Source organism: Meleagris gallopavo, chromosome 1 (genome assembly GCF_000146605.3).
Source record: "Meleagris gallopavo isolate NT-WF06-2002-E0010 breed Aviagen turkey brand Nicholas breeding stock chromosome 1, Turkey_5.1, whole genome shotgun sequence".
NCBI lineage: Eukaryota > Metazoa > Chordata > Aves > Galliformes > Phasianidae > Meleagris > Meleagris gallopavo.
Window position 1 is genome coordinate 187,978,960 of NC_015011.2, and position 16,469 is coordinate 187,995,428.

The window sequence follows — 16,469 nt, forward strand, 5'->3', positions numbered from 1 at the left end:
GGAGGGGGGTGGGGGGGATAGGGTTCTGCTGCTCGGTGCTGGGAAACTGAAACCGGTGGGCAGGAAACATGTGGCTAGTGTGCTGTGTTTGTTTAACAGCCGGCCTGTTGGCTCTCTGTGTGAGACATGGTTCTCTGGGTGACCGTAGTGGGCAGCCCTGTTACTGCCCTTCAGTTGCTTTCTTTTTAGTATTTTCGATTTGGGTTCTGCTAGGTCTTTTACTAGAACCAGTGCTTCATGCCGGCTCACTTCTTCCTTCTTCACGGTTTCAGTTGCCCTACTGAGCTCAGCCTCATGCAGCTGTGAAATGCAGTGTTGCTCTCTGGGGTTATACCTGGCTGAGAGCTCGCCTGGTAACCTCAGGAGGCAAAAAACAGCATTTCTCTGGAGGGGGAGATAATAGCTCGCTATTACAAGTTATTACTTGATTATTGTTTGACTGTTATTTGAGGAGTAGTTAATACATAGCATCTAAGCAGTCTGTGATTGATTGATAAGACCAGGCAGATGACAAGTAGGAGCATGGGAGGTGAAGTTGGTACTGGTGGGATTCAGAGCATTGGGGGTGTTCATGGACAGCTGGTTGAATGTGAACCACCAGAGTGATCAAGGAGGCTGTTGGCATCCTGGCTTCTGTCAGAAATAGGGCAGCCAGCAAGAGCAGGGACACAATCAACCCACTGTACTTGGCACTAGTGAGGCTACACCTCGACTGCTGTGTTCAGTTTTTGGGCCCCTCACTAGAAGAAAGGCATTGAGGCCCTGGAGTGTGTCCAGAGAAGAGCAATGAAACTGAGGGGTCTGGGGCACAAATCTTATAAGGAATGGCTGAGGGAACTGGGATTGTTTAGTGTGGAGAAGAGGAGATCTTATTAGTCAGGGGAGATTTTAGTCACTACAACTCCCTGAAAGGAGACTGTGGCAAGGTGAGGGTAGGTCTCTTCTCCTAGGTAACATTGATAGGATGAGAGATAAAGACCTTAAGTTTTGCCAGGGAGATTCAGGTTAGATATTAGGACAAAATTATTCTCAGAAAGAGTAGTGAGGCTACCCAGGGTGGTGGTGGAGTCACCATCCCTGGAGGCATTCAAGAAATGTGGAGATGTGGCATTAAGGGACGTGTTAGTGGGGATGGGTTGAGGTTGCACTAGGTGATCTTAGTGGTCTTTTCCAACCTTCATGATCCTGTAATTACTGTGAGGTGGTGTGGTGGCCATCATCTGAAATTAGGTGTTCAAGGGGAAGATTTGTTACTAAACACAGTGTCTGAGTTGTGTAACGAGTTGCATTTAAATAAGTTGATGTTTTCCTGCAGCAGGTTTTTGGTACTGCTGTTGTGGCTAATTAAATGTGCTAATATTGTCTGATGTTGGAAAAATGAATGTGTAGACGCACTGTTAGGTAAGTGAGGTCCCTATGCTGTATTTATTTAATATCTTTTTTTGCTTTATTCAGTGAGTGTTGTTTAGCATTTTTTGTAGTAAAATAAATGATATGCTTTCTACTCATTTTTAAACTTAAATGTTGTCTTTACAATTGTTTTTGCAGGACCTGTGGAAAAAACAGTGCTTGTGAATCTTCAGAAATTAGATGTGGCCCAGGATAGCCTGGGCAATTTTGGTTTCTTCACTTTGATTTACAATCAAGGCTTTGAAATTGTGCTAAACAATTACAAGTGGTTTGCATTTTTTAAGGTGAGTTAACTTGAGTTCTGCATCACTGAGTGTTGCTGTAATGGCCTGTACACGAGCTTCTCCTCACTTGCTGAGTGCCACAGTAGAGCAATGGGAGCGCTTGGTTTTCTTCACCTCTAACTTTTGCCTGGGTAATCAGGCAAATGGCTGTATTCTTGCATTAAAAACAAAAGAAAAAATGATTGTTATTTGCTGGGTAGGGAGAGGAGAGCAGAAGTAGTAGTATTTGAAAAATCTCTTAACAGTGTTGCTTCTTTTGCTTCTGGGTATGATTACAGCAGTTGTTTAAAAACCTTCATGAAACTGTCTCTCCCAGTGGCTTAGAAAAAAGAGTTGTTTCAGTTTTCTTTCTGACATCTTGCACTCAAGTGAAATATCAGACATAATTGCTTTTATCTTTCCTTAAAGATCTTCTCAGATGCATGAGATATGCCCTGTTCACTTTAGAAAGGTCATCTGTTCACCCAGCTGAAGGATTTCTAAGAGCTTTAATACCAGAGCAAGTCTTAAATCTATAAGGAACCTTCCTACTCCTTGGATTGTTTTCTTTTTTGCTTAATGACTTCAGATCAAGTTGCAAACAGTACTGTCAGTAAGGGCAGGCAGAAGACCCAGTTGCCGAGGGGCACTCTGCTGCTTAGCTGATGAGGGGCATTATGAATCTGAAGGGTGGCTTGAAACAGTCTGTGGAATGACTTGTCTATTTGGGAGTTGGAGGTTCTGTGCAGCAGGACTGCTCAGACACTGAGTGCAGTCCTCAGCAGGAGGGGTGAACACATTTCTTCTTCACTTCATAAGATGTGGTCTATTTGGTTTTAGATGAGTCCAATAATAAACACTCAGGCCGTGTCCTAGCATCCTAGGATCTCTGAACATGGGCTGCCAGTAAGGATGATGATGAAATGACTTTTGTTTCAAATCAGCTTCCTGGGAGCAGCTATTTTGAAGCCGGTGTTACATATTAAGAAAAGTGGGCAATCTTATCTTCCAGGAGGACTCTAGTCCTATCTGAAGTGATACATGAGGCTCTGACTGAGCTGTGACATCCTCTATGGCTGCAGGAGTCCACTTAAGTTAAAAGGAAAGGACAGTGTAGGATCTAAAAGATTAACTGATATTGTTTGTGTTTTTTAAGGAACTTTTTATGGTGCGTAAATCAGGATTTTATACATGAGCAAGAGCAAAGTTTGAGAGAAATAGCTTACTGAGAGGCTCTCATAATCCCAAAACAGGGACACTAAATTACCACAATGCATACGCCTGACAGGTTTGGTAGGTGAGGCAGTAAAAACTGCTGACTGTGAAGAGTAGAAGAGGGCAAAATGGCCTTGAAATATCTCAGGTGGGGATGTTGCTGCAAGATTCGCTAGCTGCGAGTGCCCACCTCAAGAATTAGGAATTACTGCTTCTGTGAGGATAGTGGACTGCTATATGTTGTAGTATTGTATCCAAACTAAGGCTTTGTGTCATCTCTAGCAAGTGGAATTCAGCAGATGGTAGATAAGTACACCAGGGACATCATAGGAGAAGGACATTTGAGCTAACAGGCTGGGAATCATTAGGCTGATACTTTTACATTGAAATGCAGAGGTATTATCAAAATAATTGTGAGGAACTTAATCACAGAAACAACAACCTTCACCAGAATAAAGAGCTGTCTGGCACCAACTTGAAGGCAACCTTAAGTCTGTGAAGGCTTTCAATTGTGAAATATCTTTCTAGAAGATGAGAACCACATCAAGTGACAGCTAAGTACTGATCTGGTATTTTTCTCTCTGCTTATGGAAACGTAAGTGCTTTGATACGTGAGGGTATTGTTAAGCATTATACCAAAAATACTGGAATGTGCCCAAAGGAGAGCAGGACCCAAAGGTCCTGAAAATGCTAGAAATCATGACTTAGGAGTGGCTAACTGGTTTGTTGAGCTTAGAACAAACTGTTAGGTGACCTCATTGCTGTCTGTGAGTTCCTTATGAGAGGAAGTCAAGCAGTTCTGATCTTTTATCTCTGGTGGCCAGTGATAGAATGCTGTAGGGAATGGCATGAAGCTGTGTCAGGCAATGTTCAGGCTGGATATTAGAAAAAGTTCTTTACTGAGGTGGAGGTTGAGTCTTGGAACAGGCTTACCAGGAGAGTGATCATGGTCCCAAGTCTCTCATTGTTCAATAAATGTTTGAACAGCACTCCTTGATATGATCCGTCTCTCAGGACACCACATGGGAGCCAGGAGTTGGCCTCAGTAACCTTTGTGGGTCCCTTCCAGCTCAGGATATTGTATGATAAGAATGTCATTGAAAAAAAAACTTGCTTATAGGGAACTTGAGGAGGTCATCTGATTCAACATGCTGCTCAAAAACAGAGTGAGTCAAATGTGCCTGAGCAGTAGCAAGGCACAATAGGTTGTATTTCATGACCATGAAATCCATTTGTAAATAAATGGACTCATTAATTGTTTTGCAGTTGCTTTTGGTATTCGGACATAGTGAGCTAGTTTGGACCATTGTGTAGTAGTAAGGATTCCATCAGCAAGACATGCTTAAATTAAAGGCTTATTTCCTTAAAAATTAGAATAAGAATCCAAGTTGGTTACCTTCTGTATAATGTTCATGCTATTGCTGTAAGAGAAACCACAGATTACTGAGAAGCATGAGGAAATATCACAGTGCTTAGCAAATAATTTTTTCCTCTTGTCTTTTTCTTTTTTTTGGCAAACAACTCATTGACTTTGTTGGGCAAGAATTTGTAATACTGTCCATCACGAAACTACTATTTCACAATTGTCTGTGGGAACGTGGTCAGGCTGTTTGTAGGGAAGAACTTCAACTTTTGTGACATATGTCTACTTTAAACCATTAATTATTCCAATAGTTTGAAATAAAAATAAAATTATTTAGCCCTGATAAAAATTGAAAATGTGTTTCTATCAACTGCAGTTTGCATTCATCTACTGTAAAGCTCCTAGGGGAAAATAATATACTCAGTACAATGCACACTTGAGAGTTTGTTTGAGGAATGACTGCTTATTGTTTAAAATATTCATACCATTTGCACCTGAAAGTTATTTAATCGTAGTGGAATTCATTTGCTTAGAGTTGGTCATAATCTAGTAAAATGGGCTGAAGTAGAATGCTAATGGGAAAGGACTGCCTGAAAATGGAACAAGAGGAAATTGTGGAAGGCTACCTCTTATAGGATTGCTTAGCTTTTACTGCTGTTTAGGATGATAGTAGGAAAAGCGCCTTTGGAGTTCATGGAAAGGAAGAAGTATTGTGCTTACTGACACTCCTGCTTTATAGCAAGACAATACTCTGTATTAAAACATTAGTTCTGTAATTGCCTATTGCTTTACTGCTTCATAAAATTTCTTATTTCTCCCTGAAATAATTTCACAATTTACACACTGTTCTGGATTTACCAAATGATTTTGGATTGATGTTCTTTGCTTTTTCATGGAGCAATTGTGATGGTGATTTCCAAAAGAAAGATTTCATGCTGATGAGTCATTTTGGAAGAGCTAAATTGTTTATCCTAGCATCTCAGTGAACTAGGCAATTTTTCTCTTTCAAATACTGGTGTAGTTACAATTATTACATTTAAAAATGCTCTGAAGTTGGTCTCATTTGATCCTCAGACTTCAGCTCTTCTGAAAGAGTAGCAATACCAGAAAGCCTTGCATGTCTTCTGTCATGGCTGAGAGTTTGTGCTTGTTAGGAAAGCATTCATCGTTTAAGATCTGCTCATGAACTTCTGTTTCACTGCAGTTAAGTTACTTGACTAAAACCCCATTACCATGACAGAACTGATAAAGTATCCTGATTGATCTGTGATGTTTTAGCACTTTCCTCATTCAGCCATTCAGCAGAGCTGAACAGCTATGTTTCATACAAATGAACAGCTGTATTTCAGCCAATATATGTGTTTCAAGCGTAGGGGCTCAGTTGATGCTAGCTGAACTTTCAGTGTAATTCTTCAACATTAAGCCAAAATGAACTTCTAATTACTAAAAAGAATGATGATATTTTGTCTAAAGTGTGTCTTTAGCTGTGCTACTATACTAAGTGGATATAGATGCAGCTTGTTCATTGATAATGTATGTTTCATTTAGGTTTCTTTTTAGTAGTCTTGTTCCAGTTCCAGACTTACTGAGCCCTTCCAAGTTACTCTAAGATCTCACTGACTTTACAGGTTATTTGTAGTATTTGCTTATTGTTAAGGCTAGTACATTGGAGAAAGACAGTCTCCTAAAAATTGTATGGTTTGTTCCTCAGACAAAGTGATATTACTTCAAACTTTTGAGTTGTATTCTAGCAGGGAAAAAAAAGCCCTAAAACAACAACAAAAGTGAAAGGTTTGTTTTTTTCATATTAAAGTGTTAGCGTTATTTCAGCTGGGGAAAAAAATGCTTATAAAGTATTTCACTATACAAGGTAAGCTTTTTCAGACTATATATACTAAGCTCTTCCAGGCTCACTTGGTGATGTTTCCCTCTCGCAGGTTTTTCTCCCATTTCCCAACAATTGCTGAAATAACCAACCTGGACAAGTAGCAGTAATTACGATTTAAACTTCAAGATGTTGCAAAAAAAAAAAGTCTGAATGTTTTTACTCTGTTGCTGAAATCTAAATGGTAGAGTTGCTAGTGCTATTTAATTCTGCAGATCAATTGAAAGTTTATTTCTGATGTCATTAGCTGGACTAGCTTACTAGCAAGGTGTTTCTGCTCTTTTCCCAGAGTGTAAATGTGAATATATATCTCTAAACTGCAGAATGTTCTTTGGAGCCAAGGAAATGCAGATGTGGTTTATATCTGCTTGCATTTTATATCAGGTAGCAACATAGCAGTTTGTTCTGATAGTCTCAATTGTTATTTATTTGTAGAATAAGGTGTCTGCTGTCCTATTCCAATTTGAACTGTACTCCTGATGTTATAGCCCATAGGAGTGCTTGTAAATTTTATAAGAAATGGGGGGCCAATTCTCATTTCTTCATCGTGCTTAATGTGGGTGGCAATCCTCCTGCTAGAATTTGAGTAGGCTTATGGGCTGAACATTGACAGCAGTAGCTGTAAAAGGGGATGAGATAGCAGCCTGGGTGTGCTGCAGTGCTGTGTCCAGTAAGGTCTCTATCCTTTCATTCTTACCTGTTAGGGAAATTAACAACTTGCAGAATTAAAACATGCTGTTTTTACCAGCAAGACCAGTACTCATACAGGGTGGTTGTGCTTAGTTTAGTTTAAATCTGTTTAGAAGCATTGCTGCAAGTCACTGCTTTTTTCAGTGAGCACTATACACTGCACATACCAAATCCATGTGCAGTTGTACATCTGCAACTATTGGATGGGATTTAATGACGTATTCCTGGATTAGGGAATTTGTATTCTGTTGAAGTAATCCGTGGTTGGAAGAGTCAAGCTAAAGCTTTTGTAGTACAAATTTTCAGTCTCCTGTGTAACCTAATGCAAAACTTGCACCTTAGAAGATGAGTATAAAAACTTTTCTCCCCCCCAGACATACTACTGTCACAGAATTGCTAACAGGAATTTTCCATGCAAGCTTACAATGTTTGTTGTAAACCATGTTATGCAGAAAGTTTCACTGAATCTGTTAGGAATTGGTACTTGAGCTTTTAGTACCACTTTCCTCACCCACTCCCAAATTTCTAATGAGCTGCCTTCAATGAATCATCTTTTTCTTTTTTTTTTTTAAAATTTCTCATTTTGATAGCTGAGGTGAAACTGATTCTTTGTGCTCTTTCACCACAGCTCAGACTTCAAGCAGTTGCAAGACATCCCACCTACTGCTCTGACTTGTGGAAAGAGAAACGCTCTAATATAGTTTTCCCTGGGAAAAAACATGCCATCCTCCCTGTATTTGATTTTCATGCTGCCACAAGTCTTGGCTTCTTTTAATGTTTGCAGCAGTCTGGGATTACTTTTCAATGGTTGCATATACGGTGCAGTAATCCACATAGACCTTGAAAAGAAGGCTAAATATTAAGATGCCTTTTACATTTTAGCTAGGAAGTAACTGTTCAACCCAAAGAATTACATCATTTGTTAATACCAGTACTAATACATGGTTTGTTGCTGTAAGTATAAGTCACAGCCCTGCAGTCCTTTAGCAAGTTGATGAGGATTGCTTTCATTAATTTGCTTAGTGTTTATTTGATGCTTTCTTCTGAAATTAAACATAAAGTGGGTTGATCTAGAATGTTTGGCCACTTTGACTGAAACAGAAGAAGCACCTGGGTGAGTAGGGACTATTGCTATGCTAACAAATGTGTGTATTCAGTACAAGTGTAATCTCTTCACAGTATAAAAAAGAAGGCCAGAACGTAACCAGCTACTGTAATGAGACTCTGCCAGGATGGGTGCATGATGTACTTGGCCACAATTGGGCTTGCTTCACTGGACAGAAGGTTTCTTCATCTGCCTCAGATGTTCACGTAAACCAACTACCTCTCCAGAAACTTGGAGGAGGGTAAGCAACAAATATTTCGCTAGGTGAAACACTTGGCAGTTGTGCTTCAGGTTTCAGCAGGTTCATTCAGCATGGTTCAATTTTGTGACTGGAGATAAAGTTAATGCCAGTGATAATGTTCAAATAAACCTTGAGTGTACAAAGACAGGAGGTTGTGCCAGTTACATCACACATGCTCCTGTGTCTTCCTGCATTTTCTGTTTAAGCTCAGTTTTAGAACTGAGCTGATTGAGGTGATTGTATCTAGTGAGTTACAGGCTGTCTCAAATTTCAGAAGCCTTGTCTTGATCATATAATTGTGTAACTCCTCATTTCTGCCTGGTAGGAAGCTCTTCCAGAACTACAGCCTTCTCCACATAAAAGCATTTACCAAATCAAATATTTCAATCCCAGTCCTTTTTTTCATTGTACTGTTTTGTTTTGTGATTGCAGGCTTTCTAGCAGACGCTTTGTGCACAACTTTGACTTTGTCAATGCTATCAATACTTACCAGAAGTCCTGGAGAGCAACAAGATATGAGGAGTATGAGAATTTTTCTCTGGAAGAACTAACAAGAAGAGCTGGGGGTCTCTATTCCAGGACTTCACGGTACTACAGCCTTTTGGTTTGCCATCAACAGCTATACCCACTGCTGCAAAGAATATGTTCATCTTTATGCTCACTTTTCCTATTTGGGTTTTGGATAAAAATTTAGATGTTTAGTGTTTCAAGCCCTCTAGCTCGCTTTCATGGGGTGCCAGCTTTCTTGTTCATTTGAATAATAATTCATAACATGTGCTTTCTCAAGCAGCTGAGACAAATGGAATCACCTCCCCTTTAATCTTACCTTGCCCAGTAACTTTCTGGTGAACTCCTACATGCACAGAAGAAGGAATAATCTTGAATAGATGTGTGTGACATTGCAACCATCAACTGCTTGCTTGCCATTGCTGTCAGCCTCTGCGTGGCTATCTTCCTGGTTCTACTAGTTCATCATTGCAATTAAAAAGCTGGGAAGTACATTACCTTATTAAACATGAAGATTTTCTAGGGGAAGTCCTTGGTTACTATGGCAACCTGTCTTGCCTGCAGCGAGGGTCTTCCATAATTTGAGTGAAGTGATTTCTCAGTTTCAGTGAAATCACCCAGTGAGTATATTCAGAGTCTTCCAGGTCACATGACAGATTGGCAATAAGAATGAATATATAGTCCACCATTACACCATTAATGTGAAAACTGGAATTTTTCAGAAAGTTTCTTTTCTTAGCGGCTGCTTCACCTTTTAATTCTTCCATTTTCTATTCTGATGTGCTGTGAGTGGAGTGCTACTGATCCTTTCCAAGCCTTGGCAATTGTATGTTTTTTTTTTTTTTGTAAGAATGTCATAACATGTAAAAATTGATTTGGATGGGAGTATTTCTACAGTTGCTGAGAGTTTGCACCTCTGGTTAGGGCAAATACTTTAACTAATCTGCTTGTAGATACTTTGTAATACAGTTCCCTTTGGGAGGGATCTGATTAGGTCTTTCATCTTGTTGAAAGTAATCTTTGGAGATTGACACTTACTCAGCGTAGATGGAGGCTGTTTTAAACTGTTTAGTGTAAAACTATGAGAAAAAGGATGGAAGGTGACATTTGAGTGTTACGTGTTGTTTCCTTACTTAGTGTTATATGTTACTTAAGTGTTTTCTTCTCTTTAGGCCAAAGCCTGCTCCTCTAACACCTGAGTTACTCAAAAAAGTTTCAAACTTACCAGAATCCTGGGACTGGAGAAATGTGAATGGCGTCAATTATGTCAGCCCTGTTAGGAATCAAGGTAAAATAAATAAATGTGTATATATATCTCTCTGAAATATACTAAATCTCCTTTGATGTACTCTGTAGTTTGCTATTAACAAGATTTTATCTTACTTGCATAGTGTCTTGTAATTGATAGATTGCATCTTTACTATGACTAACCTGCGGAAACTTTGTGGAATCCTGGTTGACAGCACTGCCAAAATAGAATGTTGTATTTATGGTTGTGCTGTTATCTTAGCAGTGTCTTCTGCTGAAGTGAAAGCCAACAACCACAGTGCCCTGCATAAAGACAGCTGCCAAGCTTTGTGCGAATAATCTCAGTCATGGCTTTTTGCATGCTGACAGAACTGATATGCACTTAATTCTTTTCCTAATTTGTGCTGATGGCAAATTATCATGCAACATTATCATGCAGCAATAATTAATAACTCATGAAAATTGTCTGTACTGCCCTGAAATCTTATCAGTTTGTGAACTTGAGCAGTTGCTTAAGTAGCTACTTGCAAGATGAGATGTCGTTTGCTGTGAAAGGTATGTATATGATGGATTACATGCAGTGTACCATGAACTCAAAATAGGTGTAAACATATACATAGACAGTGTCCTCTTCCATAGGCATTGTGATACTTGTTCTATGTTCTATTTCCCAATTAAATAGGTACATACTGAAAGCCAGATACGCATTTTTAATGCATGCCTTCCCTGTTCTAGGAGAAAACAAATTTCCACCTGCAACTGGATAATTACCAGCAACTTTGAAAAGCAAAATGGGTTTGTGTGGTGGAGAAGGGAGAGGGTTACTTACATAACTGGATCTACATCTACAATTTAGTTCTGCCAAGTTCTGCCTGATAGATTTCTGGTAGAAAAAAGCATAGAAAGTCTTGTGGGAGTTTTAGATCACAGACTGTCACATCACATTGCTGAAGGATGGTAACAGGAAATGATACAGTCTTGTACTTTCTCCTGATGTGAACTGCAAATGTCCCAAGACTGTTTAACTTTCCAAACTGAGGAACACTCAGCCTGAAGCTTACTCTTTTCCCTTTGTGTTGCTTCAAGGTTTCTCTAAATGAGAATGTTCTGCTGCTTCCAGTAAAAAAAAGTGTCTGTATTTTTTTGTGTAATCTGAGAAACCATGCTGGGTATATTAAATGTCTGTGGAATATGGATTCTGCTCCATTAAATAAGAATTCTAGCCTTCAGGCTTTCAGAGAGCAAACAAACAAAAAAAACACCCAACAACAGAAAAAACTACCCACCAATTAAGTTTGTAGATTGTGTGATTTTTCTGAGGTACTGAGCTCTTGATTTGAAGAGGTTGTTAGGTGACTAATTAGAACATGACATGATGGAGAAGGCTCTAAGCAGTAGGAAGCATGTTGTCTGGAAGATGCAGGGAGAATTGTATGAATTAAAAGATTGTGGTGTCTCAGATGTCACATGCTTGTGAAGTCACTGCTTTTTATCTAAGGATTTAAAATAAGCTTGTGTACTGAACAAGAACTAAAAGATAAATTTTTGTTCATTGGCATAATGCTTTGAGACATGGCAGGCTTCATGCAACTGCAGTTGTCTTCGATGGTAATACTTAGAGGCAGCTTATAGAGCAGTAATGGCATCTTTCAGCCAAGATGTGGATCATCCTGAAGACAGCCCTGCCATTGCTTGTTACCAAGTTTACTGGATGGGAGAGGAGAGAAACCTAAACATTTTGTTAGCCTTACCATGCAATTCTGATTTCCACCAACTTCTGCAAGCTTTTTTTGCAAATAACAATGAGTGGGAAGTCTGGTCAGCTGATTGTTTCCTAGATGCTGTGTCCCCTCCTTATTATTCCTCAACATCTGTCAGCCCTTTCCTACAGAGCAAGTGGCATCTCATTTGACTGAAACTTTAATTGTGTCTGGAGGAGAGAATTTCTAGAAAGTCTGAGGAAAAGCAGCTGTGAAGTTGACTCCCTGCTGCTAGTGTGCTTCGCACATAAAGAACTGCACAAATACCCTTACGATCAGAGTTAAAAAAAAAAAGTATTATATATCTTTTCTTTTTATATGTAACAACCACCCCAGCAGATTTCAGATTGAAATGATTGCATTGATTATATGTCAAAAACACAGCAAAGTTTTCTGTAGCATGGCCCATCTTGGATGCTGTGACTGTACAATGGCACCTTTCACTGCTTCAGCTAGCCCTGCTGGGCAAAAAAACATTCTTCTCCAGTCTGATTTTTGCCCCTTCAGAGATGCATCTAATTCAGTGAAGGTGCAATTTCACCAAGTCTTGCTTTTGTTATAGCTCTGCTTTTACACACCTACACAGTTCAAGAAAAGCTACTTTGCTTTGTTCCTTAAGCCTCCCTCCTTTTCATAGCTCTGCAATTCTTGACTTCCCTACTGTCAGGAAACAAAGGAAAATTGGGCACCGTGGTGACAATCAGATAAAATAGGACCTCATCCAAGTAATTGTCCTTCCCTGTGATGCATGTCATTCTACTTCTAGAGGTTTTCAATGCATTACAGAAATTTCCTAGGGAGTGAAGAGGCCTAAAACTAGAAGCATTACTAAATTTTCTTCCAAAAGTAGGAGACTTAGCTCTTTGCCAGGCAACAGAAGGGAAATTTAAGTGCCTTGGAAAATCCAGTGTACAATTAGATATCCTTAGGGAAATAAAGGTAACTGGAATGAATATACAGTATCAAACCTTTATGCCACTAGACTCTCCAAAGTGAGTTATTTTGGGGGGGGTGGTTCTAGAGGTGGAAGATTTTCACAGGAGATTACAGCATAAAATACACTGAGAGGTTGAAATAGTCTAGAAAAGATTTGTCAGTGTTAACTTAAAGTAGTTCACTGCCCATCAGTGCTCCTTAAAGGGTTATAGCCTGAGGCAGTAGGTTGTGAGGCTTTTCTGCTATAATATGGTCCCTCTAGATTCATTCAGGGTGAATAGTATGGATGTTAAATGATACTGCTGAAAAATCCTGAAGAGTAGAATACAGTCTGTTATTCTGAAGTAATTTGGTGTTTTTTAAAAAACAAAAACAGTTGCTAAAGCTGTTTTGATCAAAACTGCTTACAAGCCTAAAAGGTAAATGTATGTTTAAAGTTCTTGATCTGTCAATGTTCAACTTAAAATCACTGTGTTGGTCTGTCAGGTTTTAACTCTTGTCAGTGCAGTATAGTCATACTGGTACCTGAATGCAGGTGACTCACCTTGTTTATATAACTGACTGCTCATGTTGTTTTGTGGTATTTTTTTGGTTTTGTTTTTTATTCCTTTCCTTAGCCTCGTGTGGCAGCTGTTATGCGTTTGCCTCCATGGGCATGCTGGAAGCAAGAATACGTATTCTCACAAACAACACTCAGAAGCCAGTCTTCAGTCCCCAGCAGGTTGTATCTTGCAGCCAGTATTCTCAGGGTAAGTACACTGGTGCACACGAAGTTAACTTCCAGTAATAATGATACTGCAGAAGTACATTCAAAACTTACACACCTTCCTCTCACACATGATTTTGTTCTGTTGTCAGAATAATCTGGCAAACTACGCATTATAGTACTTTTTTCTTTAGTTTTCTGAAAGATAGTTAAAAAAATATACTGGAATTGTCAGCCCACTTTGCTGTTGGGGGTGGCACTGGACTAGGAGTAGGTGGATTCCATGCTAAGGATGTTACTGGATTTTAAGTAGCCTCCATCCTCCTGGCCAGTCTAAGGAGTCGGGCTGAAAATACATTTAAGTTCAATGCATGCCTAGATAGAAAGGAACCAAGTGTCCTGAAAGCGTATTCAGAGAGAAAAGGAACATATGGGGAGGGGGGAGACGAGCAAAAGCGATGACTAAGACTTTAAATTTTCAGAGGAGAGTACCCATGCTGTAACAGCTTTTTCTGTAGCATATAATCAGCTGCTGTTCTTGATGTCAGGAGCAAATCGTTGAGGAGGTGGTCCATGTATTAGAAAATTCCCAATACAGTTCCCACTGTTTTCTGAATTTTCTTGTGTGTAATTTAGAAAGCTAGCTATAGCTAACTGGAATATTAGAATAATTGGAGGCACTGCATCTTGTCTTCAGTACTGTAATCTGAAAGTATTCCAACGTTTGAATGGGAACATCTTCCATATCAAATAATTTTCCAAGGGAATAACCAGGCATTTCTTGTTTAGGTTGTGATGGTGGCTTTCCATACCTCATTGCTGGGAAGTATGTCCAAGACTTTGGTGTGGTGGAAGAGGACTGCTTCCCTTACACAGCTCAAGATTCTCCATGCTTGTTCAAGCGCAGCTGTTATCACTACTACACTTCTGAGTACCACTATGTTGGTGGTTTCTATGGAGCCTGCAATGAAGCCCTGATGAAACTTGAGCTTGTTCTGAGTGGGCCAATGGCTGTTGCCTTTGAAGTTTATAATGATTTCATGTTTTATAAAGAGGGAATCTACCATCACACTGGGCTCAAGGATAACTTCAACCCTTTTGAACTGACCAATCATGCTGTCTTGCTGGTAGGCTATGGTAAAGACCCAAAAAGTGGTGAGAAGTTCTGGATTGTCAAGAACAGTTGGGGCACCTCATGGGGAGAAGATGGTTACTTCAGAATCCGTCGTGGCACTGATGAATGTGCAATTGAAAGCATTGCAGTGGCTGCCACTCCTATTCCAAAACTATAAATGTCTTCATTAAGTGCCTTTGAGAAGGAAATTCTCATCTATGAAAGCGTACCAGTTCTTAGAGAATGGTTAAAATCCATTCTCTAGCTTAAACAAGTGAGTTTTAATGACACTTTTCAGACCAGAGAAAAGAGTTTTGGTAGGTGAGGACTCTAAACTCTGCACTGAGTACTGTAGGCTTCCTCTCTGGAGTCTACCAGTAGATCACCTAGAATACAGTTGGCATTTTGTTAATCATGGGATAGACATTTTCCTGTCACCAGTTGCATTTTTTATTTTTTTTGCCATGGACAATCTTGAACATCACAGCAAGTGCCGTGATAATCTGTAACTACTCTGAAAGGACACTGTAGTGCCTTACTCCTCAGAAATCATGAAGTCACTGCAGTTTAGAACTTAAATGTGTGATGGGGAGGGAATGGGCAATTCTGCTGATTAAAGGGAAATTTTAAAGCTTTAAGTGTCCTGCAAAAGCTGCAAGTCAAACTCTTACGATGATGAAAATCAATTCTGCGTTTTGGCCTGTTGCTAAATGCTCCAGCTCTGGATTTTATTGCTGTACTTTGCAATTGATCATCTCAGAGTTCAATAAAAATTATCCCACTCCTATAGTTGTTTGTACTTGAAGTAGTTTTGAACTTGTTAAGAACTTTTTGCTTTAGCAGAATGTATAATGATTGGGAAGGAGGGTGAAAGGAGGGATGAATTAAAATCATCCAAGTGAATCCAAGATTCTTACAGGTATGTCAAGTAAGGTTGGCAATGCCCAGGAGCTGAGTAGTCCTTGCTGAGTAAACTGGCTAGATCTCTACCAATGCTGCTAATAAACCCCTCCCTATTCATCTCTTTTTATATCTCAAATATGCAGGGAAGAAGAGTGGAACAGAGGGGCAGATGGGAGTTGGAACACTTGGAATGAGCCATTACTTTCTAGGTGAAATTAGTACTTTGTTATTGCAGCAGTACTTGGCTTTTGCTGCTCACATGAATAGGTAGGAGTGTCCTGGAGATGAGACCTAGTTTCATGTGTGGAAGAAAATTTCAGTGATCTGCTACGGTACAGATGCCCAGTGCAGTATTTTGTATATAAAATATATTCAAGGACATGGAGAACTTTATAAGTGGATAAAGTGTCTGTTAGTGACCAAAATGTCTCATTTTAAATTGGGTGGGAAAACTCCTTTTTTACTTCAGTTTTCCATGGGGAAAATACATTGAACCGTGCTAACAACAGTCTCCAGGATAACATGGTGTCATTTGGATCACTTTTAGCTGGGGTGTCTTGTGAGTGGGGAAGGAGTGGGTCGCTTTCAACTTGTTCCTTCCTGAAAGAGCTATTTGATGTTGCTGCAAACTGAGATGCCCTGTGATGACTTAATCCTTTAGTAGTGGCTGCAGTACACTGTGAGGCTACACAGTTGTCCCACAGATATTTTTTTCTGAAATACACAACCAAGCATGGTAACGTTTTCTCTTTTGCTTCTCCCTAGACCTGAACCCTATTTCTAGAGAAAGTGCTGGTATAGAAACCCTAAGAAAATTGTTCCTGAGGTGTGAGAGACAATACTACTGTTTTCTTGCCTTTTATGGAGGATGGGGATGGATGGTGGGGTACAGATTTCCCTAGATAATGTATGCACAGTTTGTGCCTGCTGTGTTACCATGCATAATAATGGTGTGATAGTTTATGTGCTGGTAAAGACCTCTCAGTAAACTACCCCACATCTCTTATCTGGGGACTGATTTGAGTTACAGTAGTAAAACTAAAGCTGAAAATTGCTTGAAACTAAACAATCAGGGATAGAAGAAATTGTCTGTTTTCATTATGAAAGACAACAGTGCTGGCTG

General features: G+C 39.6%; 1 protein-coding gene across 1 annotated transcript; it reads left to right on the forward strand.

Annotated features, from left to right (window-relative positions):
* Positions 1 to 1,493: 1,493 nt before the first annotated feature.
* CTSC (cathepsin C) lies at positions 1,494 to 15,232 on the forward strand (the record flags this gene model as incomplete). The annotated part of the gene is made up of 6 exons (XM_010706228.2): positions 1,494 to 1,694; positions 8,006 to 8,172; positions 8,605 to 8,760; positions 9,852 to 9,967; positions 13,241 to 13,372; positions 14,119 to 15,232. Coding segments are annotated over 6 exons (1,275 nt in total), but the record flags the coding sequence as incomplete, so codon positions are not given.
* Between the last annotated feature and the right edge of the window lie 1,237 nt (positions 15,233 to 16,469).